This window comes from Suncus etruscus, chromosome 9, assembly GCF_024139225.1.
Source record: "Suncus etruscus isolate mSunEtr1 chromosome 9, mSunEtr1.pri.cur, whole genome shotgun sequence".
NCBI classification, from domain to species: Eukaryota; Metazoa; Chordata; class Mammalia; order Eulipotyphla; family Soricidae; genus Suncus; species Suncus etruscus.
Window position 1 is genome coordinate 31,162,255 of NC_064856.1, and position 27,402 is coordinate 31,189,656.

The following is a 27,402-nucleotide window of genomic DNA, read 5'->3' on the forward strand; positions in this document are numbered from 1 at the left end:
TTATTTTTCTATTTTAATTTGAAACATAAATTGGGGTTTCCTCAGGAAAAAGACTTACATGAAATTCACCTTACCTTTAGATACATGCTTTAAGAGCACATTTTATTAAAATCAGCAACCAGGCTTCTTTAATGTTTAAATTCAAATGAACATAAGTAATAAATGAATGACTTTCATTTATGTAGTAGCAAAAAGAGTTAATAATCCTTTCAAGAAAGAGACTATTTCATTTCCTCCCAACTTGGATTCACCATAAACTCGATCCACAAACGTTATTGGAACCTAGTTGAAAAGAAAAAATAAAGTCAGTTAAGAAACAATATTAGAAAATCAACAAAAACAGGCACAGAACAATAGTGATACAATAGGAATATAATTAGTTCCCTCTAAGTCCTTTGAATAAATTAAGAATTACGTTTTCTTACACCAACTGTGTTCAATTTCAATGTTAAAACATACATTTTATTACCTAAAAATAGGTCATAATAGCTTATTATTGTAGGACAAAGCACTGATTTTTAATACTGAACTCGTCTAAGCTTCAGCATGCATTACTAAGAAAAATATTCCAGAAGTAAAACTCCAGCCTTTTACTTAAATGTTTTCAACAGCTGGGGCCGGGCGGTGGCGCTGGAGGTAAGGTGCCTGCCTTGCCTGCGCTAGCCTAGGACGGACCGCGGTTCGATCCCCCGGTGTCCCATATGGTCCCCCAAGAAGCCAGGAGCAACTTCTGAGCGCATAGCCAGGAGTAACCCCTGAGCGTCACAGGGTGTGTGGCCCAAAAACCAAAAAAAAAAAAAAAAAAATGTTTTCAACAGCTATCTATGCTATCTAAGCCTTAGTATTAAGTGAAAAATTTTGGAATGCCTACATGAGAGGTGACACTGGATTTCACTGTGAATAGGATTAATGCAGAATGAATGAGTCTTCCCTAAGAGTTCATGAGCTAGCTAGCTGTAACTGTAGACACCCTTGTGCCTCAAACTAGGCCTCTGCACTAACAGAAATTGTGCAAACAGGATTCATTATTTTAAATGATTTGTATTATGCAATGGCAGTGTTAGAGAGCTGTATGATCAAATTCATTAGAGGATCCAAACAGGCCTCGAACATGAGTACTCCACTAAGCCCTATCCAGAAACAAAATTTCTACCCTGTAGTGCACAGCAATTCTAAACCACTGAAACTCTTCCACATTTTTACAGCAGTTAGGAAATTAGGTTTTCATTATTAGTCTTAATATTGTTTTTTATGAGGAATAGACACACTTTATCATCTGTAGCATACCTCGCCAATAGTGTAATTCAACTGTCTTGCTCGAACAATCATTTCCATCTGGAAGACATAACCTTTAGAAACACATTTTTCAATTAGCTTCTGTAGAACTTCTTTTCGGTATAATCTGGAAGAAATTAAAATTTCTTAAGTACCTGGATAATGCACTTGCCACTATCGACTTTTCAAAAAGATCATTTATTTGTGAAAACATAAGATTTTAACTAGTCATTTGTATATAACAAAGATGTCAGAGTTGGCAATCACAATACATTTATCCTGAACTGGAAAGACTAGGAAATTTTGGTTTACAATTTAGGATTAACTTTGAATTCCTATATTTTTTTAAATACTGACATGTTTATTTTTATTTTTGTTTTTGGACCACACTTGGTGGCACTCAGATGTTACTCCTGGCTCTGCACTGAGATTGTTCCTGGCAGGCATGCAGGACCATATAAGATGCCGGGGATCCGGGGCCAGAGAGATAGCATGAAGGTAAGGCGTTTGCCTTGTATGCAGAGGGACGGTGGTTCGAAACCCGGCACCCCATATGGTCCCCCGAGCCTGCCAGGAGCAATTTCTTTTTTTTTTTTTTTTCGGTTTTTGGGTCACACCCAGCGGTGCTCAGGGGTTACTCCTGGCTGTCTGCTCAGAAATAGCTCCTGGCAGGCATGGGGGACCATATGGGACACCGGGATTCGAACCAACCACCTTTGGTCCTGGATAGGCTGCTTGCAAGGCAAACGCCGCTGTGCTATCTCTCCGGGCCCCAGGAGCAATTTCTGAGCATAGAGCCAGGAGAAACCCCTTAGCACTGCCAGGTGTGACCCAAAAACCAAAAACCAAAAAAAAAAAAAAAAAAAAAAAAAAAAAAGATGCTGGTGATCCAACCTGAGTTGGTACCAAGTTGGCCATGTGCAAGGCAAACACCCTACCTGCTGTGCTATCATTCCGGCCCTGAATTCTTATATTATTATTAGTTAAAAATAAAATCGAAGCAAAAACCTCTTATTATATTGTATTTTAATATTATATGGTGTTTAAAAATCTTAAATGGGGGCCGGAGAGATAGCATGGAGGTAAGGCATTTGCCTTTCATGCACGAGGTCATGGGTTCGAATCCCGGCTCGAGTCCCATATGGTCTCCCCGTGCCTGCCAGGAACAATTTCTGAGTCTGGAGCCAGGAATAACCCCTGAGCACAGCCGGGTATGACCCAAAAACCACACACACAAAAAAATCTTAAATGTTCTTTTTAAAATATAAAGAGGAAAAAAACGATTTTAGAGTTTGGAACAACAGTTGAAGCTAAAGGAACAAAAATAACCCAGGGAAGAAAAAGTCCAAAAGAAAGATGACTTCCTCCTAAATGACTAGGATCCTTGTTTCTGAGATGCACCTATAATTTCTCCAGGACACACCCCTTCCCTGCATATGGAACCTGCACTATGTGTGTGCGGTCACTTCCCTTCATCAAAGCTCACCAACTCAAAAAGACAGAAAGGGCACTCTTGTCACTGGGATTCAGAGTCCAACCCCCATTAGTTCCACTACACAGCAAACAAGAGGTGGCGGTTTGGGGGAAAGATGGGTGAGGGAGTTTGATGTGACTTTGTTTTCTCCCCAGTTAAGGCCCCAGGACCTGGATTCCAGTTCTTTGTTTCCCCCTATTTTGGCTTTTTAAGCCTTTACATGGTTGTGCAATAAATAAAGCAAGCAGAGCCCATGGGGTCCCTAAGGGCTGAGTGGGCATACTCTGCTACCCACAGAGGCTCCTGAGGAATGTAAAAATAAGTTTGGGGTGAATATAAGCTAGGAAAATTGGAAAGAACTTGGTTCCAACTGTGACTTGCCTTTCATGTTTTGGTGCTTTGGTAGTAGAAGACACCATTTGGGAAGGGCCTGGGCTGTAAATTGCTCCCAAAAGGCAATCACCAGAGTTGTTTTATTTGCAGGGTGTTTGTTTCTCCTATCCACCCTCCCACCCAATATTTCTACACCTACGGCTAATTGTGAGAAATTCTAATGTAGGCAGAATAATCAGGATCCAAGTCTCTCATTAGACTGCAGTCTTTTGGGATCTCCTTTATTTTGTACACAGCACATGCCTCAAACTGTTGGTGCTGTGCCAGAAGGAACCGATGACTTCTTACTGACACATAACCACTCGTACAAGGCACAGGTGTGTGGTGTGTGGGTGTGGGGACAGTGAGGGACACAGCATGGTTGGGATACTCTTCCTCCCCTCTCTCTTAGTGAGGCACCCCTCTTCCACTCTCCCTGTTCTGTTCTCCACAGCCCGATACACCAGGTGATTCTGCACCAGGACACTGACCAACTCACTCATCAACTTCTCCCCATGGGAATGCTTATGTCAGGGCTTATGTCAGTGGAGTTCTGAGGAGTAAAATGACCTTTTGATGAAGCACCTAAAAACAGGTCAAGGTGCAAAGTCCATTTGCACAAAGGCAGAAGCATCACAGCTGGAACAGAATAGTGACAACCACTTGCCATGCATAGTTAAGGCCCTGGGCTTGAAAAAGATATAAGGAACCCCAAACCCAAACAATTACAACCCTCAAATTCCCAAATATCACCACCCATGTTGGCCTGTGAAGTTCCCAGTGGCTATATTCCCTCTGCAGAGTTTGTGTGTACCCTACTAATCTTTAACATTGTTCCTACAGAGAAACTGAAGTATTGGGCACACCCAGCTGTGCTTAGGGATCACTCCTGGCAGGGTTCAGAAGACCCTATAGGATGAAAGAGATTGAACCCAGGTCAGCAGAGTGCAAATTAAGAGCCCAACCAACTGTATATCACTCTGACAACCTGCAACTGAAAATCTTTTGTCTTTGGGCCATAATCAGTGGTATTCAGGGCTAACTTCTCACTCTGCTCACAGGTATCATTCCCGGAGGAGCTTGAGGGACCATGTGGGGTGCCAGGGAATCAACCTGGGTTGACAATGGCAACGTAGGCATCCTACCACTGTATATCAACCCGAATCCTGAAGATCTTAAAATATAAAATCACTCATGTTTACTGTACCTGAAACTTCCTGTTAAGTCAGATGCTCCAGGTCTCAGCAAAATCTGAGTTATAAAGTTGGCTCCACGACTGTCAAATAAAACAAGAGAAATAAACAAGAGAAATAAGAGAGAGAAAAAAAGAAATAAACCTTAAATACTAAAAGATGACAAGTTTTTCATAAGTGCAACATTACTATTCACCAAAAAGTTTAATTCTATGAAACCATTTGCCTAAATTTTAGGTAAGCAGACTAATAAATCAGGGAAAAAAAGCAAAAGCACCATAGCTGGGTGCTGAGCAGGGGAAGGGTGTTGTAAGTTAGCCCCTGAAGAGGTTGACTGATGGGAGGGATGGAGGATGAGGTCTTTCCCCTCCAGCTCGGAGCACACGTCTGCCACCCTGTTCAGCCGGTGGTTCTGAGGCGAAACGGTGGGTAAACAGCTTGCAGACAGTCAGGCTTGTGGAAATAATAGCTTTATTTGGTGGACAATACTGAAATCCAAAGCCTCAGCATCAGTTCCAGCCAAAAAGCCCCTTGCCTTCCACAGACCCTTGTTTTTATCCCCCAGAATCAGGTACCACCCAATGGTGGGATCAGATACCCAATGGTGGAAGCAGAATCAGGTACCACCCTAGGGTGGGGGCAGAATGCCAGGTTACACCCTAGGGTAGGGCACAATCACCGATCAGGGTAGGGTCAGCAACATAATAATCCCATAAAATGTTTACATATACAACAGAGGGGCTGGAGCTCAGGGCTCCACCCATGCTACCCTGTGTTGTGAATAACAGATTTATAACTCCAAATGCATTATATGCCATTAGTCATTAGTTAGAATTTAGAATATCTGTTGGATAACAAAAACAATCAGGAATGTTGGCATTTCCTTTTCAACTCAAATGTGCCAGCTATTTCACCTAGACAACAGGTCTATGCAAAATTGGCATTTTACAAATGGTACAAACGGGAAGGGGTTTTGGTTTTAAATAATCTGTTTTCATTCTACTATGCTTATCTTGGCTCCAGCTGCTACTATAAAAAATACTTAGGCTATGTGGCTTAAATGTCTGGTATTTATTTCCCATAGTTCTGGGGGCCAACAAGTCCAAGATGAAGATGTATGCTGTCTTGATTCTTGGCAGGTACCCTCCACACTTTCAGATGGCAGGGTATAGACGGAAGGGCTAACTGAGGGCTCTTCTGAGAATTACTAAAACCATCCAGACTCTGGCCACTCTCGCTCCCCCAGAGTCCTTCCTCTACCTAGGTAAAAAGGTCATTTAACACAAGATTCCCCTTGGTCCATAACAATGCCTTTTGGTTTGTAGATTCAAACACTATTTGGTATCTATCACTTAACATGCCATTAGTGTCAAAGGACTATTAACATCTCAAAAAGATGTTAGCATTTCAAAAAGCCCTGAGAAAAGTGACTTTTGTAGAGTAGCTATTTTATACAGGACACTCTAGAGTTTTTCCTCCAAAGGGCACTCCCTAGGAACAATTTTACTATTATTATTGTTGTTGTTGTTTTTGAGCCATAACTGACGGTGGCACTCAGAAGTTACTCCTGGCTCTGAGCTCAGAAATTATTCCTGGCAGGCTGGGGGAGAGGGGCAATATGGGATGTAAGGGATCTAACCTGGGTTGGCAAATGCCCTATCACTCCAGCTCTGGAACAATTAATTTTTATTATTATGATGATGATCTTGGGTCACAACTGGCTGTGCTTGAAACCATGTGGGGTGATAAGCATTGAACTGGGGTTGGTGACATTCAAAGCAAATGCCTTAACAGCTGTACTCTCTCCAGCTCTGCAACAATTGTTTTTATACAGAGAAAATGGGTTAAGGATATACCAGAGATAATGCCTAACAAAACATTTTGTTTTTCACTTGTAAAATTAATGGACTAAACCAAAGTCAAGTAAGAATATAGGTGTATGATGTATAAGATAATAGACACAGGCCCTTAAACTAAACCCCAATAACAACAACAACAACAACAAAAAACATAATGCCTAATCTAACTGTATTTTCAATCCCTTTGAGGAATAGAATCTCAAGTAGTTTGGAATTCTAGGATACGGTAATTCTAGGAGTTGGTAATCTTCAACAATGTCCAAAAGAAGATTACCTTTTCCTATATAATAATTTACTCTTCCTCAACTTGTCCCCTCATTGTCAATGGGTGGTATATAACAAGATTAAATGCCAGTTTTCTGGGGATTTGGTGGGGTCAAATTTAGCAGTGCTTAGATGCTACTGTGGGCTTAGTGCTTGGAGGACTCAGTACTGACGGAGATCAATGTGGTTTCTTATTTGCAAAGGAGGTACTTCTGGAAATAATTTTTATCTGATCCCTTCATTTAAGACAGAACAACGTCCATGCTTTGAATGACTTGCACAAGGTTTCATAATTGAGGCAAACTGAGAACTTAAGTTATGCTGCTATGTAAAAAGCAATAACCCATATAGATCTTTCTGTAGATAGAACTCAAGACATCGTAGAATTCCAACCACCTTGAAAAGCAGGTGACACAGATCAAACAAGATTGCTCTTAAATTGTGGGCCAGGTTTTCCCTCCAAGATGATTTATTTTTCCCTATACATCTTTTTTTCCCCCCTATACGTCTTGACATGGACTGGCTTTGATAAAAACACCAATTCTTAGTTAGCTTCAGAGCATAGGTTGACTCCGAAGGTTTTGCAACTATTCCAGGGCACCCTGGAATACCACCTACAAAAGGCATGTTAAGGAAGCTAGTGTGGTTTTTCCAAAGTTCTGAGATGATAGACAAGAGAAGCAAGATGCCCCAGCCAATACCCAGCACCAAGTGCAGGACAAAGGAGATCATCTGGGACTCTGGGAAAAGTTGAAGTAAATTGCAGAATGAGCCAAAGTAAAACCCTTAGGAGCCACTAGCCCATCCACAGAATTGGGAAGCACAACAGACCATTGTTTAAGCTACAGAGCAGTAAGCTTTACTTCCATTTAAAGATTAGGAAAGGTTAAACATGCCAGAAGACAAAGGTAACTAACTGAATGACCTAAAAAGGACTGTAATCTAGATCACGGGGTAGAGCCTACATTTAGATGTTTAATAAAAATTGCAGCCATGGGGCCGGGAAGGTGGCGCTAGAGTTAAGGTGTCTGCCTTGCAAACGCTAGCATAGGACGGACCAGACGGACCTCGGTTAGATCCCCCGGTGTCCCATATGGTTCCCCCAAGCCAGGGGCGATTTCTGAGTGCATAGCCAGGAGTAACCCCTGAGCGTCAAACAGGTGTGGCCCAAAAACCAAAAAAAAAAAAAAATAAATAAAAAAAAAAATGTTGCAGCCATGAAGTGTCTCACTTAAAATGTACTTGCTTTAGAAATAATCTATTTATAGGGCTGGCAAGGTGGCGCTAGAGGTAAGGTATCTGTCTGCCTTGCAAGCGCTAGCCAAGGAAGGACCGAAGTTCTATCCCCCGGTGTCCCATATGGTTCCCCCCCCCCCCCAAGCCAGGGGCAATTTCTGAGCATTTAGCCAGGAGTAACCCCTGAGCATCAAGCAGGTGTGGTCCAGAAAAAAACAAAACAAAACAAAAAAAATCTATTTAGTCCCCAAACATAGATAATTATTACCTTTAAATAGAAGGCCCTGGGCCAAAGAGAAAATAGTGTTAAGGCACACCTTGCACATAGCTGACCTGGGTTTTATCTCTGCAACTACATGACCTTGAGTATTGCTGGTGTGGCCCATAGACCCAGTTAAATCCTAGCACCAAAAGGCTCCACAACACTACTCACTCTAGGCCTCAACTGTTGGCCTGGTTGGTGAAGAATCACCTGGACCATCACCAGGAGGGATCCAGGGAACTCTTGAGCACCACTTGGGAGACTCTAACCTCCCTCAACAGTTACCCCCTAAAAAGAGTAAAATCCAATAAAACGCATTTTACTAAAATAACCATTCCTGTCATGGTCCAAAGGTAGTTATACTGTTTACCTTAATAAAAAAAATCCAACATATTCTAATCAAAATCAGTAATATTTCTCTCAGGTTTACCAAAACAGCATGGTAGTTTAATCCCAATATCTGCTACAAATATATTTCTAACCATTATATTAAGACTAATTTAGCACATGTATGTACCTGATTTACCTGATTAATTTTCTTTTCAAATCCCAGCCGTACACACCTCCATTTCCTTTGTAGCGAGTGCCAGTGACAATGTCAAAATTACCCTCCTTTTGCTTCCTGTAGAAAATAAAGACAGTATTTTCTTTTTTTTTTTTTTTTTTTGTTTTTTGTTTTTGCCAAACCTGACAGCACTCAGGAGTTACTCCTAGCTCTGTGCTCAGAAATCGCTCTTGGCAGGCTCAGGGGACCGTATGGGATGCTGGGGGATTGAACCTGGATCTGTCCCGGGTCAGTAGCATCAAGGCAAATGCACTACCGATGTGCTATCTCTCCGGCCCCCTAAAGACAATTTTTTGAAAGGGATCAAGCTTTCATAAGACAACTGAATGAAGCCCTCAACTTGTTGTACGTACAATGCCAACAGAAGAATTGTACAATTGAAATATTTTTCTTTTTTTTTTTTTTTTTTTGGTTTTTGGGCCACACCCAGTAACGCTCAGGGGTTACTCCTGGCTATGTGCTCAGAAGTTGCTCCTGGCTTGGGGGACCATATGGGACACCGGGGGATCGAACCGCGGTCCGTCCAAGGCTAGTGCAGGCAAGGCAGGCACCTTACCTTTATCGCCACCGCCCGGCCCCTCAATTGAAATATTTTTCAAAGCAAAATTTAAAGTCTATCTTTATATTTTCAAACTTCAGAAGAATATTACTGATTCTGCACCCAATAAAACCATCCTGCACTGCCAATAATGAAACCATGAATTAAAATTCCTCTCTCTCCATTCTGCTTTTATCCTCTGCAAGATACTTTTTCCAATTAGGCAGCCAATGGTAAAACCTCACAAGCTTTTTCGTTGTTGACACAAAGAATCAAAGCCACACACACCTCTTCTGGTCTGGTGTGTTGTTTTGGGGCCACACCAGGCAGTGCTCAGGGGTTACTTCTGGCTCTGTACCAGAAATTACTCCAGGTGGGTTCTGAAGACCATATGGGATGTTGAGGATCAATCCTGGGTTGTCAACAGGGAACACAAACCTGCTACCCACTGTATTATATAGCTGGGAACCCACAGCTTGATCTGTATCAGTTAAATGTCACAGAATTGTGAGAATCCTAAAGGCCAACAGAGATCTCCTTTTAGGAGTTTCAAAACAAACAAACAAACAAACAAAAAAAAACAAAAACAAAACAAAACAAAACAAAACCACTCCAAACTCCTGAATCCAGATGCTCTCTCCTTATGGGTGTTTTCTCTGAGAAGAGTAAAGAGTCTGTATTTTAAGTACATTATCCTAGAGATCAAGACTCCTCAAAGTGGAGCACAAGTGCACCCAACAAATGAGTATTCTAAATTCTAGTGGGAACCATGAAGAGAAATTTTTTGCTACAAAAGACCACTGCCATCAACTTCTTCAGAAATATACAAACATTGGGTCAGAGCGAGAGCATAGCTATAGAGCGCTTGCCTTGCACACGGCTGACCAAGATGAACCTGGGTTTGATCCTTGGTGTCCCATATGGTCCCCCAAGCCAGGAACGATTTCTGAGTGCATAGCCAAAAGTAACCCCTTTGTGTTACTGGGTGTGGCCCAAAAGCCAAAAAAAACAGAAACGGGTTGGAGCGGTGGCGCTAGAGGTAAGGCGTCTGCCTTGCAAGCGCTAGCCAAGGAAGGACTGTGGTTCAATCCCTGGCGTCCCATATGGTCCCCCCAAGCCAGGGGCAATTTCTGAGCACTTAGCCAGGAGTAACCCCCGAGCATCAAATGGGTGTGGCCCAAAACAAAACAAAACAAAAACCCATGTCCATTTTCTGCCATTTGATGAGTACTGGATATGCTGCTCTGTATATTTTTAAATTCTGACAAGTGGGTTACAAAAGTCATACACAGAAGATTCCAGGGAATGGAAAAGTTTTGTGTGACTGGAAAACAAAAGGGGTGACCTTGAGGTGGAGAGTCTGTGGAGGGGCAAACATGGAGGCAGAAATAGACCACAGGGATCTGGGCAGCAGGAATTGTCAAGAGTATTGCCTCGATTTGTGTCTGCTTATTGTGGTTTTTAAGTTTGTTTTTCAGCCATACCCCATGGTGCTCAGGGGTTACACGTTGGCTTGGTACTCAGGAATCACTCCTGGCAGGGTTTGGATTATAAAGGGTGCTAGGGATCGAACCTGGGTTGGCTGTGTGAAAGGTAAGTGTCCTTCCCGCTGTGCATCCTTTCTAGTCCTCATATAATTTTAGCATCTATATTTGAAGACATGCGCTAATATAGGAAATGAGGTAGCCTGACAAATTCCCTGATGGTGAACCTTCTAGCTTCCTGGACCAGCCCCTGGCTGCTCACAGGCTTGTGTGATGGAGAACAAGCTTCCTTATCACTAGGAAGTTGTGCTCAAGCTTTTCTGGGGCTTAAAGAAGTTAATCAAAGGTGATAGAAATTAAGTCATTTCACTTGCACAAGACAGTCCTGGGTTCAAATCCCCAAGTACCACTTATGGTCCAGGAATGAACCCTAAACACCACTGGGTATAATTTCTCCCAACAAAAAAAGATGGTTGCTAGTTCCCCAGGGCTCCTGAAATACATATTCTATATCTACACAATAATTTCTATATATGTTGTCTACATTAATGAAACCATAATGATTAACTATAATTAAACTATATACATACTCTAAACTCTAAGACTATAAACCACTATATAGATACAACTGTGTAAATTATAAAGCCTATACAGCCACAGTCTTATCTAGATGCTTTATTTACTGCTTTTGAGCCATTCCCAGTCGGTGTGCTCAGGGGACAATAGGTGCCAAAGATTAAGCCTCTCCATGCAAAGCATGAGCACTAGCCAAGTGAGCTATCTCCTGGTCCTGATAGTGGCTTTGTTTTTTATAACAACTTAAAATAGCATGTGTCATTTTTATTAAATGTAAAAACATAAATATGTAAAAAAAAAAAAAGCAACAACTCATGACTCTTTTAAAGATTACAGATACCTACCTAATGAATTCAGGAATAAACTTTGGCTGAAATTTAGAGAAAACAAAGTCAGCAAGACAAGCATTTATGGGTCAAGAAACGCTGTAAAGAAATAAAGCCCTTACATGGTGTGAGAGGTCAGCATCCATGATGACTATGTAGTTCCCTGTAGCATGTTTCATCCCGTGAATGTATGCAGTTCCTAAAATGAAAGATATGCTTACTAAGTAATTCAAGTGAAACATCTGACTATACACTTGCATAGGAAAGCTGTTAAGTCCTGGATAATATACAGCAGTCAATTTTTTCCACTATTGGGTGGGGGGGGCGCCCACACCTGGCAGTGCTCAGGATTTACTCCTGGCTCTGTATTCAGGATTTACTCCTGGTGGTGCTGAGTGCCAGGAATTGAACTCAGCAACATCTGCTGTGCTATCTCTCTGGCTCTATCAGTCCTTTCTAAAGCATTTCCTGACAGGAGACCTATGATCCCTGTTGGGCCTGAGGTTGTTACAAGGGATGAAAGATAGAACTTGCATAAATGGAGGCCCCCCACAAAGACTAGGGACCAATCAGTAGGTCAGGGTGTTACAAAGAAAAGGTCCAAAGAAGGCTGCAGCTGGATAGAAAGGTTGAGAAACATTTTTAGTGCACTAGAATCACATTAAACTGGTATCAAAAACATCTCAATTTTTAAATCCCCCACCTCATCTTTAGGTTCCAAGCACCTGTTTCTCCCCATTATGGCCTGTTTCTGAAGACACACTAGCCAGCAACTCCTATACCCGTGCAGTTGAACTGTAAGCCCTTTATACACTTACAGAACAGCATAGCAAGGGCCAGAGTGATATCATAGCAGGTAAGGGAGTTTGCTTTGTATGCGGACGACCCTGGTTCGATCCCTGGCAATCCATATGGGTCCCCGAGCCTATCAGAAATGACTTCTGAGTGCAGAGCCAGGAGTAACCTGAGCACTGCTGGGTGTGGCTAAAAAGACAAACAAAGCACAATCTGGGGGTTGAAGAGACAGCATGAATGCCTGTTGAAGAGACAGCGTATGCCTTGCATGCAGAAGGACAGTGGTTTGAGCCCCGGCATCCCATATGGTCCCCCAAATCTGCCAGGAGCGATTTCTGAGCATAGAGCCAGGAGTAACCCCTGAGTGTTGCTGGGTGTGACCCAAAAACCAAAGAAATAAAAAAAACTGTCAGGGGGCTGGAGTTGTAGAAAACCACTGTTTGGCTGTAAAGCACTAGAGCCTTTTCTGGGATTTTGGGGCCAAATGCACTACCAATTACTCAATGTTCCTCACCCTCTTAAGTGCCTCAGGAAGTTGGCAGGAAAGGGCTGCAGGTTTTCTGCAGGACCTGGAGATGCTGCACTTCTCCAGTTCAAGATTCAGAGACAATTTCAACTCTTGCAGCAACTACCGTGGCTGTAGTAGGTAGAGTTCCTTGTGGAGCCCTGGCAACAATCTAGTCATTTCTGGACACCTAGGGATGCCAGGATGCTTTCCAGGTAGACTCCAGATTATTTAAACTTCAAGAAATGATACACATATTCAGCATCTGTGGGTCCCCACAACAGCAGATAGATATTAAAAGACATTTGGAGACTTATGGCAGCCATTCACCACTGTGAGAAGAGATGTTCAAGAGACCTCCTGCCCCTCTGCATCTCAGTCTAGTCTAGGTCTCTGTAAAGGCCCTTCACTCTAACCTCTCTTGGGATCTAAATGTACTGGCCCCTTCTACTCTCCATTCTAGGGCTGGGTTGGAAGCAACTTCCTGTTGTTCATAATATCTGTGCAGTCTCACTGGTGCTTATGGCTTTTCAGAAATTTTTCACTGTATAGCCAGATGCTCTGGCTCACATTTCCTGAGATACACAGTGGTTTCTACTTTCCCCAGTGAGCCCTGCCTGACACAGACAACTCAAGTTAAACCACTGAATTATCTATCAGCACAGAAGGTTACTATAGGGAGATAATACCATGGATAATCTTGCTGTGGTACAGAGAAGGGGATCTACTTACCAAGTCCCAACTTTTTCTCCCTTGGTCTTAAAACCTTGAAGAAGAGAAAAAACATATTTAACACAAATATCCCAATAAATCAAAGTATTTGTATTTATTTATACAAAAGTCTAGTGACAGAACTATAGCTGCTGCATTCATTTCAGATCTTAAAGCAGAGTACTCTGAGTATTTTTTTTTTTTTTTGTCGAAGTAAAAAAACATTTAGTGGGGCCGGAGAGATAGCACAGTGGCGTTTGCTTTGCAAGCAGCCGACCCAGGACCTACGGTGGTTGGTTCGAATCCCAGCGTCCCAGGTCCCATATGGTCCCCGGTGCCTGCCAAGGGCTATTTCTGAGCAGATAGCCAGGAGTAACCCCTGAGCACCGCTGGGTAGGGCCCAAAAACCAAAAAAAAAAAAAAAAAAAAGCATTTAGTTACAACAGCTGATGGCTAATGGAGTTGTTTACCTAGAAGTGCTTAAGGCTTACTTTTGGCTCTGTGTTCACAGATCACTTAGAGCAGGGGGTGAAAACTGGGGTCAGACACATGCAAGTTGAGTGCTTTAATCTCTGCTATTTCTCTGGCCTGCAAGAGCTTATAAGGAAAGGCAATATTCTTTCACCCTAACCCCACAGGCTGTTTCCTTACCCCTGCTGCCATCTGCCAGAAACCAGCATGTAAATCATGCTTTTCTATTATTGCATTTATCATTGTGAGTGTGATCTATTGATTCTTAGAAAAACAAGGCTTAACCCTTTGCTCTATCTTTGTTTGGAACATGAATGCCTTGCTTATCAGCTCAATTCCCTCACTTCCCTTGGTGATATCACTCAGCCATTCACTGATCTTGACCTTATGTTTGGAGAACCTCATCTCACTTCATTCTTTACCAATTAAGAAGATCTGAAGGTTATCTTCAGAGCAAAAGATTCGCTAAATTTTTTTTTTATTCCTTGGTCAAAAGTCTTTGTTTTACCACCACCCCCCCCCAATTTTGTTACAGCCATAGCTCTAATATTTAGTTATGTCCTTTTATCTGAAAACTTTAAATAGGAGTCACAAACAGTACAACCAGGGGAAGGTGTTTATGAAGGCATATGTGTGAGTGGACAGTGACAGTATTAAACTCAGCACTTCAAACATGCTAGGAACATGCTCTGATACTTGAGTTATCCCAGCCTTTTGACTGGTAACATCAGAGTAGAAGGTAAGGCTTTGACTAAATTCCTGAGGTCCAAGGCTCCAGCAAACTCATGCAGAGGTGATCTTGGACATGCCAGCACTCATCAGTATAGAAACAGGTCAAGTCAGGTATCTTAGCTGGGGGATGGCCATTTGCCAGTATCTATGAAAAAACTGCCTCAGGAACAAATCTCAGATTCTTTAGTTTAATTTGACCATGATCCACTGTTTTTACTACACAGAGCTGCTGCAAGTCTTGGGAAGACACAGGATAAACTACTTTCCTGGTCTCCAGGAAAGAGCGCTTGTGTGCATTCATTTGTTTGTAGGAGCCTTGGTGTGTCCCTTGAACACCTCACTGGAATGAGGCCCCCAGCACAAAGCAGGAAATGGTGCAAAATTCAAGAGAAAAAGGACCTTTCTGTCTAACAAAAAAGCAGACCTTCGGGGCCGGAGAGATAGCATGGAGGTAAGGCGTTTGCCTTTCATGCAGGAGGTCATCAGTTCGAATCCCGGTGTCCCATATGGTCCCCCGTGCCTGCCAGGAGCAATTTCTGAGCCTGGAGCCAGGAATAACCTCTGAGCACTGCCAGGTGTGACCCAAAAACCACAAAAAAAAAAAAAAAAAAAAAAAAAAAGCGCAGACCTTCTAAATGATTTATGATAATTTTAAGTTGCTTGACAAAATCAAAAAGAAATTCTGTATTTTATTTGAGTCTGCGATATATGTTGACAAATATTGGTATTTGTTCTATAAATGTAAATCTGCTAAATTTAACCTTAGATTTTTTTGGCCACACCAACTTGTCTTTGAGAGCTCGGGGGACCAAATGGGGTACCGGGGACAGATTCTAGGGTCGGCTATTCACTCTATCCCCTATCTTAGATGAAAAAAATCTTGCCCCTTCATTTAAAAAAAATAGGTGACTCCTTGTGGCGATGCCCAACTAGGAGGAACAGGCCTGAGGCCTGATTGAGCGGGTCAATGACCCAGGGCCTCCCCCAAAGGGGCAATGTAAAGGTGCAACTGATCCAGTCCAGTCATCCTCAGATCAGGCATCTACTCTCCAACTTGGATTATGGGTTCTCTCCCTTTCCCCAGAGATAATTGTACTACATGTCCCAGAATGTTCTGAAGTTTACCTGACACAAAAATCATGACTCAGAGGGCAGATAATCAGTAAAGTTCAAAGAATGCAGTAATTTCAATTTGGAGATTCCAGAGCTTAAGACCTAACTGAAAAGTATGAGGATGGGGCCGGGTAGGTGGCGCTGGAGGTAAGGTGTCTGCCTTGCAAGCGCTAGCCAAGGAAGGACCGCGGTTCGATCCTCCGGCGTCCCATATGGTCCCCCCAAGCCAGGGGCGATTTCTGAGCACATAGCCAGGAGTAACCCCTGAGCGTCAAACGGGTGTGGCCCAAAAACAAAAACAAAAAAAAAAAAAAAAAAAAGAAAAGTATGAGGATAATGCAAGAACATTTGTCTCACAGATTTAGGAACATATGACTTTGTTTTTGTTTTTGCGTCACACCTGGCAGCGCTCAGGGGTTACTCCTGGCTCTAAGCTCAGAAATCACTCCTGGCAGGCTCGGGGGACCATATGGGATGCCAGGATTCGAACCACCATCCTTCTGCATGCAAGGCAAACACCTTACATCAATGCTATCTCTCCGGCCCCAGGAACATATGATTTTTGATGTTTGAAAGTTATGGACTATCATCAAGAATATTTAAAATATTAACTAGAATTTCTAAGACTTTTATCATGAGTACAACAAGGCAATGAAAAGAAATGAAGTAGTAATTACAAGCAGCAAGACAGAATAAACCAATTGACATTAAGTGCAGACAGTAAGGGGCCGGAGTCGTAGCACAGCCAACACAGGACGGGCCCCGGTTCAAATTCCATATGGTCCCCAGAGCCTGGCAGGAACGACTTCTGAGCACAGAGCCAGGAATAACCCGAGTGCTGCCGGGTGTGACCCAAAAACAAAACAAACAAACAAAAAAAAAGTGCAGAAGAGACTCCAAGTAAGTGTCAATTCTACTCTTTCTTAGACTTAAAAGAAAACCCAGCTACATTCTCTGCCCTAGAAAAATAACTGAGAAAATGAACAGCAGGGATTTATTAGTTTGTGGTAAATTCTAACATAATAATTATAACTAATAAATGTATCTTTGGGAGGAAAGGCATGGGCCATACATGGTGGTGCTCAGGGACCACCTAATATTATATTTGTATATGAAAAAGGAATGCTGGCAGAATACTTGAAAATATGAGTGACTCTTCAACTGCCAAGTGGGTAGAGGCTGAGGGTTCCTGAGGACCATGACAGAGAGTGCTCAAGTGCCTTGAGAAAGTGCTAATAAAAATCCAGATGCCATGAATGGCCACTGTGGGAATGCTCCAGAAGGAAGAGGGAGATGTGAGAAACAAACTTTCAGCAAACTCTGAACAAAACTGTGTTGTGTAAAATTTGGCCACAACATCCTGAAAGGATGAATCCAAATACACAGTGAAGGAGAAAGCTAAGCAAAAATGTTGGAGACAGCTGGAAGCTTCATATGACAGTGTACAGTATGTCACATGAAAGAGGGAGAAAAGGGGGAACTGAAGGTTGAATTAAAATACAACTCACTGAGAAAACAAGGCTCTCTGATGCTGAAAATCCTTTGACTCCTCAGATGGTAAAAGTCAGAAATCTCTGTTCAATGTGTGGCACACCAGAGACCACACTCTGCTTAGACTCTTGTAGTTTTCAAAATCTCAGAGATCTAAGGCTCAGGAGAACACCTGTTTTCAGCTAACTATAAAACCACCACAAAACAGCTGATTTATCTCAGACTGGGGGAGGAAAAATAATATTGAGCAACGATCAACAATGAGGTGTGGCTATCCCTCCTGTTCCTGAGGTTGACCTCTGTCATTCACTAAGTCAAGGAAGCCCCACAAGGGACTTCACCTTTGTCTACCCCCCCTGCTTTTTTTCTGGGTGGGGGGAAGGAGGCAGGGCAGTGGATGGCCACAACCAGTGGTGTTCTGGGCTTATTCCAGGTTCTATGCCTTGGGATAATACCTTGTAGGCTCAGGCTGACGTGGGTTGTCCACATGCAAGTTGAACTCTGCCTGGCCCATGACTTCACCCTTTGCCAGTTTCCTTACCCAGAATTTTAATAATATCTTGTTTCTAGGCTAACACTATAGTCAGTCTGACAAGATAGCTGACAAAGCATCTTAAGTCCTGACTATTTTATCTTGAGTTTTAGACGGCTTGTCATTTTTTACTGTCTCTTCTGTCAACTAAACTAAAAGGAATCGTCACCCCTGACCTAGACTGATTTGAGGGGGAGGGGTCCACATCCAGTGGTGCTCAGGGGTCCTTCCTGGCGGTGCTCAGAGGACCATACAGGATGCTGAAGGTCAAACCAAAGTCAGCCACATACAAGGCAAATGCCCTACCCACTATGCTATCACTCCAATGGTCCTCAAACTACGGCCCGCGGGCCACATATTGTATTTATTCCCATTTTGTTTCTTCACTTCTAAATAAGATATATGCAGTGTGCATAGAAATTTGTTCATAATTTTTGTTTTTACTATAATCTGGCCCTCCAACAGTCTGAAGGACAGTGAACTGGCCCCCTGTTTAAAAAGTTTGAGGACCCCTGCTAGCCTGATATTAAAATATAATTTTTTTTAAAGAGGGGCCAAACAAAGTCCAGCAGGTAGGGCACTTGCTTTACAACAGGCTGACCCAGGATTAAATCCTAGTATGTCATAAGGTTAGCAACCATGTCCTCTCAGTAAATTTTTTTGTTTTGTTTTTGGGCCATACTCAGTGATGCTCCAGGGGTTACTCCTGGCTCTGAGTTCAGAAATTGCTCCTGGCACACTTGGGGACCATATGGGATGCGAGAGATTGAATCTGGGTCCATTCGGGTTGGCCACATGCAAGGCAAATGCCCTACCATTGTGCTATTGCTCCAGCCCCAACCCCAGTAATTTCTGAGTGCAGAACCAGAAATAATCTCTGTCTACCTCTACCTCCAGGCAGGAAAAGCAATAAAGAAATAAATAGAAATGTTCAAAAGGTAATGTCTCTATTTTAAGTAAAAAAGAAATAATGAAGAAATTCTCTAGAATTGCAGGGTGCTAATTTTATATTGATTATATTGAATTAATGTGAAAAAGAAACTGAGAACTATGTTATTTTAGAATCTAAAAGTCAGTTCAGTGAGTACTCCCCTACAATCAATCTGCTTAATGGGGGTCGGGTGAAGGGCTATGACAATAGTACTTCAAACAGTCATAATAAAGTTTCCAGATTGATTAGTAAGGTGCCTCCCAAAGTTGACTAAATAAAAGGTGCAATAGTGGGCTTGGTTCAGAGATGCCTACAAAAACCTGACGATGTATAGATCCAACAGATGAAGTGAACATAACAATCACCTAAACAGCAAATGTGTGGCTCTGTGGTGCTTCACTGAAGACTGACAGCATGAGGACTCTAAGGAACTAATCAGCCTATGTGCCAGGCAGGATGAAGCTACAGTGTGGAAGAGATTTACCAGGTGTGGAAGAGAGACACAATCCCCTAAATCCTTCCTATGTACTGAAATTTCCTGTAACTACACAGAGGATTTTTATTAGGATAGACCTGGCAGCTATTTCTGACAATGCTTAACTGATATTTCATGAAATGCAAAGATTAAGAGAGACTTATGTATATCCATACAATGGCTATCTTCAGAGGTAGGGCTGATTGCCCACAACAGATCATTTAACAATAATCAGAAACATTTTTGTTAGCCACACTGGGGGGAGAGGAGGGTTTGTTACTGACATCTTACTGATAAAATTCTGAGATGCTGCTAATGTAGACATTCCATACTATATAAGACACCTAGCTCCCAGTTCAAAGAATTATTGGATTCCAATGTCAAGATATTGAATAACTTTGATCTATACAAACTGAAAAACTTTTAGAATAAGATTTCTATTTCTATCTGTATTCTTTTGGGTGAAGCATTATCTAAAGTTGAGCTCACAGATACAATTTTAAAAAAATCTATATTAGTGATCCAAACTGAAGCCCACAAAAAAGTAAAATTTATGTAGCCATTATGTATAAAATGATGAACTTCAGAAAAATTGGGGGCAGGAGGTTGATAGAGCATTGATGTTTTAGGCTCAAACTCATTCTATTCCTACAAATAAAAACAAAACAAGGAATATAGAAAGTCACTGTTTCACATGAAAATAGTAACTTCTCCTAGTTACACGTTTTAGCTGTAAGCAGCATTCTCTGCTTATTATTATTATTATCATCATTATTGTATTTCCTCAATAAAGAAAAAAAGAGAAACATATTTCTCATAGTGCCTAATACTATAAATGTCCGTGAATTCACTATCAAGCTTTAAATTTTTGCCCTTAGTTTAGAAAATTAACCTGCAGAGTCCTTCATACAAACCAATACATCCAGGCTTTGGAGGTGGCTTAAAGGGTGATGGGCATGCTCTTAAGTGGGAGCCCCAGGTTTGAACTTGAATGCCATACAGTCTTCAAGGACTGAGCCAGAAGTAGCCCTGAAAACAAGGTATGGACAAAGCACAAATACCACAAGACTGGCAAAATGTGGTACACTGGTTATAGGCACAGGGCTTTTGCATGCATTAGTCACCCCAACAGTACATATTCCCTATTTTATGCCCTGCCAGAGTTAGTCCGTACTCCTCAAACCCCAGTTTATCAAAATATTCTCAATATGAATGTAAAAAAACAATAATCCAAGTATGTTCGAATCATGTGACACCTTAGGTACAATAAAAATACACCTGAATCTCCAATGTACAAGCTGTCCGCTGTTTTTGGTTTTCGGCAAGTGCATTTCAATGCTACTCACTATTCACCTTCTCTATATAAACACATATTAGGACAGAAAAATGCTTGTGTGACTTACTATTTTGTCAGATCCATAAATCTTCTCCAGCTGCTCAGCAACATCCCTTGTTCCATCTGGGCTTCCATCATCTATGATTATAATTTCATAGCTGATTCCACTAAAATAAAAAAATGGTATTCATGTTTAAGACAGTAGTCTTAAATATTTTCTCATGTCTAAAATATTCAGACTTTTGAAAATTACCAATTCAGTATGTTGCTGGAAAATGTTTAAAATCCTGATGTTAAGCCATAGCGATAGCATAGTGGGTAGGGCATTTGCCTTGCACACAGCTGACCTAGGACCAACTAAGGTTTGATCCCTGGCATCCCATATGGTCTTCTGAGCCTGCCAGGAAGGATTTCTGAGCAGAGAGCCAGGAGTAACCCCAGAGCGCTGCTGGTATGGCCCCAAAACAAAAAATCCTGGTGTTGGCTGGAGTTAGCACAGGGTGTTAGTACAATCTTGGTGTTGGCTAGAGTTAGTACAAGCACTAGTTAATTTCCCCTTGATAGATCTGGGTTAGAGCCCCAGCGCCACATATAGTTCTCTAAGTCCTGCAGGGGTGGTTAGAACACAGAGCTAGGAGATGAGCACAGCTGGGGATGGTCCAAAGACAGACACACATACATCTGACGTTTTCTTTTGTGTGTGTGTGTGCCACACCAGGCTGCAGAAGAGTTACTTCTGGCTTTGTGCTCAAAGATTGCTCCTGGCAGGCTCAAGAGACCACAGGGGATGCTGGAAAACGAACCCTCAGCTCTGTCCTGAGTCTTGCTGCTTGCAAGGCAAACACCCTGCTGCTGTACTATCACCCTAGCCCATGGAGTTTAAAATATTTTTAGAGTAAGTGTTCCTAAAAATACCCACAATGTTTATACAAAAGTAAATAGCATTACTTTAAATTTCAATTACCTATATTGCTAGTATGTCTATGTTTGATGAAGTTAAGATAGTTTTTATAGAAACTTAATTAGAAAAATGTGAGGGACAGAAAGAGGAAAATAAATACAATAGAATACATGAGCTTTAAGAACAAGCCACATTTTATTTACCTACTTTTACGGTGGAATCTTTTTATTTATTTATTTATTGTTTTGGTTTTGGTTTTTGGGTCACACCTGGCAGCGCTCAGGGGACCATATGGGACACCGGGATTCGAACCACCGACCTTCTGCATGTGAGGCAAACACCTTACCTCCATGCTATCTTTCCGGCCCCGATGGTGGAACCTTTTAATCAAATTTCAGTACTAGATTTCAAAAGTATGTTTAAAAGGCAACTAAAGGAGCTGGAGGAATAAATAGCACAGTTGGTAGGGTGTTTGCCTTGCAAGTGGCTGACTGGGACAGCGTCAGTTTGATCCTTGGCATCCCATATGGTTCCCCAAGCCTTCAGGAAATGATTTCTGAATGCAGAGCCAGGAGTAACCTCTGATCGCTCACAGGGTACGGTCCAAAAACAAACAAAAAGCATAGGTCAACTGCTGAGAGCTATTATTTTTAAGCCCTAGCCAAGTAACGAAATAATTCTGATTTAATTTCAAGCTTAAAAATCCACTTTAGAGTATGACACAAACCTTTTATAGCCTTATTTAAAAGTTGTACCCTTTATCATATGCTTTAAAATGAAAAGAAGGGACCAGAGTAATAGCACAGCGATAGGGTGTTCGCCTTGCACACTGCCAACCTGGGGCGGACCCGGGTTCAATCCCCAGCATCTCATCCTCCGAGTCTGCCAGGAGTAGATTTCTGAGCGCAGAGGCAGGAATAACCCCTGAGCACCACTAGGTGCGGCCCCAAAACAAAAATACAAACAACAACAACAAAAGAAAATAATTTAAAGAGACTTTCAGTGGGCTGGGAGCAATTGTATAGCAGGTAGGATGCTTGCCTTGCATGTAGCTGATCTGCTCTGGTCTCTTGCATCCCATAAGATAGCCCCTAGTATGGCTAGAAGTGAGCCCGAGAGCAGATTCAGGAATAAACCTCGAGCACCACCAATTTGATCTCCAACCCCCCAAAATTTCCAACACAGTTCAAAATGATTGTCTTTGTTGCTCTTTAGTAACTTCACCTGCACATAGTTTACTTTATATCCAAGCCCACGCACAATCACCATCACCCCATCATCTCTTCATAAGACATGAAGGTACAGCTCACAAAAACAAACCCACAAATTTTGATTCCTCTTGGCCCTGCTTTAAGGAGGCAGAAAATCAAAAGTTGCACTCCAGTTAAAGCGTTACCAAAACAAACAAAACCCAACAACAAAACAACAAAAACCAAAGCCAGTTCCAGCTCATTTGAAAAAATGAGGAAAAGCAAAACTAGTCTCTCAGTCCCCAGTAGCAGTAATGAGTTTCCCACGGAGCCTTAATTTTACAAGTCAAAACCTGTTAAAAGGGCACACTTCAAAAACAAAGACTCATTCATAAGCAAAATTACTCCCTCACCTACTTTCTTTGATTTTTTTTTTGGGGGGGGCCACACCCGCTGCTCAGAAATAGCTCCTGGGGCGGGAGAGATAGCAAGGAGGTAAAGGCATTTGCCTTTCATGCAGGAGGCCATCGGTTCTAATCCCGGTGTCCCATATGGTCCCCCATGCTTGCCAGGAGCAATTTCTGAGCCTGGAGCCAGGAATACCCCCTGAGCACTGCTGAGTGTGACCCAAAAACCACACACACACACACACACACACACACACACACACACACACACACACACACACACACACACGAAATATCTCCTGGCAGGCACGCGGGACCATACACACACACCTAAATCAGATTGTATCTGCAAAGGAAACAGTTGCTTTGTCTCTTCAGTTCGATATAAAAACAAAGAAAGATTGAAGTAATAAAAGGTAAAAAACAAACTGGGGGGGGGGATGGGGCAATATGAATTAAAAAAAAAACTCAGGTGATCTATATATATATATATATCTGCAAAGATTGCTAATTTCCCACAAAGAAACAACCAAATGCTAGCCTTTCCAACGTTTCTTTTTCCATCGAGGCCATTTTACTAATGCCCAGATTTACCGATATGACCTGAGAGCAATTGGGCAGATACATCCGTTTCTTCACCCCATCTCGGAGATTCCACCGCCAAGCTATGACTCACGAAGATTTTATCTTAGTATTAGACTATCACTGCGTCGTGTGGCTCCTGGTATTATAGTAACACAACATCATCTCATCAAGACTTTGCCTTTAACGGCGTTGTCAAGGACTTGGCTAGACTCTGAATAAGACGTCAACTCAAGACTCAAACCTCCTTTGTGAAAAATCAAGGTACATTATGAGGGAAAAAAAAAAGGCAAACCAAAAAGCTCTGCAAAACACGCATTTAGCGCTACGGCTCAGGCAGACTAAGAACTTCCTGAACATTGGTATGGTATAGTAGGGAAGGCGATTGCCTTGCACGCGACCCACCCTGAATCGACTCGTCGGTCCCCTGAGCTCACCTGGAGTGATACCTGAATGCAGAGCCTTCACCCCAAAGTACACCCAAAACAAAACAAAAAACACAAGAAGAACGGAAACAATAACCACCAAGCCGGCCGATTTCTTCATACACAATCGCCTTAGTCTGGGCGCCAGGTTGGGAAGCTGACACAGAATGATGGTCCCCGAAAAATCACACCCTGCCCCAACCAGTGTAACCACGAACAAGTAAGGAACCTCGTACGAAGACCAGAATTTCCTGCTGCTATTGCTGCTGCTGCGGGGGAGGGAACAAACCAGATCATCAGACGCTCCAGACGCCCCCGCCGCCGGAGAGCAGCGAGCACCTTCGGATTCGGGCTCAGTCCGTCCTTCTGCCAGTCCCTCCGCAGCGGTGGCACCGGCCGGGCCCGACTAAGCCCGGCCCGGCCAAACGGCCTCCCCGCCGCCTCCCTCGGGCTTACGTAAGGCCCAGACGGGGGCGGGGGAGGCGGTGCGCTCGTCCTTCCGGCTCCAAGTGCGGATCCCGGCTCGGAACAGCGAGGTAGGTGGGGCTCCGAGCCTCGCCCCGATATATCAGGAAACCGGGGTTCACCTCTTCCCATTCAAAAAAGCAAAAACAAAAATAAGGGCCGGAGAGATAGCATGGAGGTAGTGCGTCTGCCTTGCATGCAGAAAGACGGTGGTTCGAATCCCGGCATCCCATATGGCCCCCCCGAGCCTGCCAAGAGCGATTTCTGAGCGTAGAGCCAGGAGGAACCCCGAATTGAGCGCTGCTGGGTGTGACCCCCCCAAAAAAAACCAAACCAAAACAACAACTAAACCAAGCGCTTGTGGCTGAACACAGGCGTGTGTGTGTGTGTGTGCGTAACCCAACGTCTCTTAACCCCCTCCAAAAGCGGGGATTGCTAGACCCCCGGCAGGACCACCCACCCATCCATTAGCCTCTGCTAAGGAGAAAGACAGAGACAGACCCAGCAGAGCCGCCCGCGCGCATCCAACCGCCGACCCCCAGGCCGCGCAGCCGGCTCGTCGCTCGCGCAGGGCTCGCGGGGCCTCGCTACCTCTCCGAGAAGCACTTCACCAGCAGCCACACGATGAGCGGCAGGTTCTCGCGCTCGTTGTAGGTGGGCAGGAGCACCGAGTACTTGTCTGGCGCCGCCGGGCCGCGAGCCTTAGCAGCACGGAGACCATCTTTCTTGGAGGCCATGACGGAACTGCGCGAGCCGCCGGAAACGGAAATATGTAAGCGGCGCGGGGGGGGGGGGGAGAAAGGGAAGGTGGGTGGGTCGGACGATACCAAATGGAGACCGGCGGGGAGGGACTGTGTGGGATGCTCCTTTATCTCGGCCCCGAGGCAATATTTATCCCTGTAAATATTTAAAATCACTTAACTCTTTCATATATAATCCGGAGATGGTTTCAGAAGTGATATGTGTAGTTGAGCAAATTTATCGCGAGGCGATTTATTATGGTTCGTTCCAGTTGCTAGGATACGGACCACCGGAAACGGAAGTGCCCTTTGCAGCAACTTCCGGTAAGGGGGCGCCAAGATGGCCGCTCGGGCCGAAGTGCTGGCTTTACAGGCGCAAGTTGCCCAGCGTGAGAAGGAGCTGAGCTCGCTGCGGCAGAGGTTGGCGGAGGCTCTCTCGGCGGAGCAGGAGCCGGAGCAGGAGCCGGAGCGGCCGGTGCCCGTGCCGCCGCTGCCCCCGAAGGCCGCCCTGTCCCGTGCAGAGATCCTGCGCTACAGCCGGCAGCTGGTGCTGCCCGAGCTCGGCGTGGCGGGCCAGCTCCGCCTGGCCGCGGCGTCCGTGCTGGTGGTGGGCTGCGGCGGCCTGGGCTGCCCGCTGGCGCAGTACTTGGCCGCCGCCGGCGTGGGCCGCCTGGGCCTGGTGGACTACGACGTGGTGGAGCTGAGCAACCTGGCGCGCCAGGTGCTGCACGGCGAGGCCCTGGCCGGCCGGGCCAACAAGGCCTTCTCGGCCGCCGCCGCGCTGCGCCGCCTCAACTCGGCCGTGCAGTGCGTGCCCTACGCCGAGGCCCTGACGCCGGCCACCGCGCGGGACCTGGTGGGCCGCTACGACGTGGTGGCCGATTGCTCGGACAACGTGCCCACCCGCTACCTGGTGAGCGACGCCTGCGTGCTGGCCGGCCGGCCCCTGGTGTCGGCCAGCGCGCTGCGTTTCGAGGGCCAGCTCACGGTCTACCACCACGACGGCGGCCCTTGCTACCGCTGCGTGTTCCCCGAGCCGCCGCCCGCCGACACGGTGACCAGCTGCGCGGACGGCGGGGTGCTCGGCGCCGTCACGGGCATCCTGGGCTGCCTGCAGGCGCTCGAGGTGCTGAAGATCGCCGCCGGCCTCGGCCCGTCCTACAGCGGCCGCATGCTGCTCTTCGACGCGCTCGCCGGGCAGTTCCGCGCCATCCGGCTTCGCGGCCGCAGAGCCGACTGCGCCGCCTGCGGGGAGCGGCCCACGGTGACGGCCTTGCAGGACTACGAGGCCTTCTGCGGGTCGGCGGCCACCGACAAGTGCCGCTCCCTGCACTTGCTGCGACCCGAGGAGCGGGTCTCAGTCACCGACTACAAGCGTCTTCTGGATTCCGAGGTGCCCCACCTGCTGTTGGACGTCAGGCCGAAGGTGGAGGTGGACATCTGCCGGCTGCCGCATTCCCTGCACATCCCCCTGAAATGTTTGGAACAGAGGGACGCAGCCAGCCTTCGGCTCCTGGGTGAGGCTATCCGGGAAGCTAGGCAGGGTGTGCAGGATGGGGCCGACCTCCCCGTTTATGTGATCTGCAAACTGGGCAATGACTCCCAGAAAGCTGTGAAGATCCTGCAGTCCTGGAGTGTGACCCGTGAGTTCGATGTGCTTCTGGTTCAGGACATCGTGGGAGGCCTCATGGCCTGGGCAGCCAAAGTCGATGCGTCGTTTCCTGAGTACTGACTGAAGCCTCGGAGGCTGGAGGCCAACCTGAGAACTTGTTACCTTAAAGACTGCTCAGTGTTTTGTTGTTGTTTTGTTTGTTTTGTTTTAATGGCAGTGCACAGAAATGCCTAAGGGGTCAATGATTTCTGAATACTGGGATTCCTTTTTTTTTTTTTTTTTTTTTTTTTACAACAGTGGTATGTATGTTGTAACTTAACATTAGCCACATGTTATGGAGCTGATTCTGAGACTGGTTTGGTTTTTTACGGCAGGGGGCCATACACAACAGTACATGAGTTACTCCTGGCTCTGCATTCAGGGATCATTCCTGGTGGTGCTCTGGAGATCATACGGGATGCTGTGTAGATCAAACCTGGGTTAACCATGTGCAAGGCAAATCCCCTACCTCCTCACTATCGCTCTAGTCCCCACTGAGAACGGTTTGGGTCTGGGAAGGAACCT

General features: G+C 44.5%; 2 protein-coding genes across 2 annotated transcripts; one reads left to right on the forward strand and one right to left on the reverse strand.

Moving 5' to 3' along the window:
* On the reverse strand, nt 1-25,223 carry DPM1 (dolichyl-phosphate mannosyltransferase subunit 1, catalytic). The gene is made up of 9 exons (XM_049780547.1): nt 25,078-25,223; nt 20,584-20,683; nt 13,457-13,490; nt 11,547-11,623; nt 11,443-11,468; nt 8,462-8,557; nt 4,329-4,397; nt 1,288-1,402; nt 1-282 (listed from the first exon to the last, which is right to left on the reverse strand). Exons 1-9 carry the CDS (start codon nt 25,221-25,223, stop codon nt 178-180), a joined length of 768 nt encoding a protein of 255 aa, XP_049636504.1. The 3' UTR covers nt 1-177.
* Nucleotides 25,224-25,566: 343 nt separating this feature from the next.
* On the forward strand, nt 25,567-27,113 carry MOCS3 (molybdenum cofactor synthesis 3). The gene has a single exon (XM_049781337.1). The coding sequence runs from the start codon at nt 25,567-25,569 to the stop codon at nt 26,956-26,958; it is 1,392 nt and encodes a 463-aa protein (XP_049637294.1). The 3' UTR covers nt 26,959-27,113.
* Nucleotides 27,114-27,402: the final 289 nt, after the last annotated feature.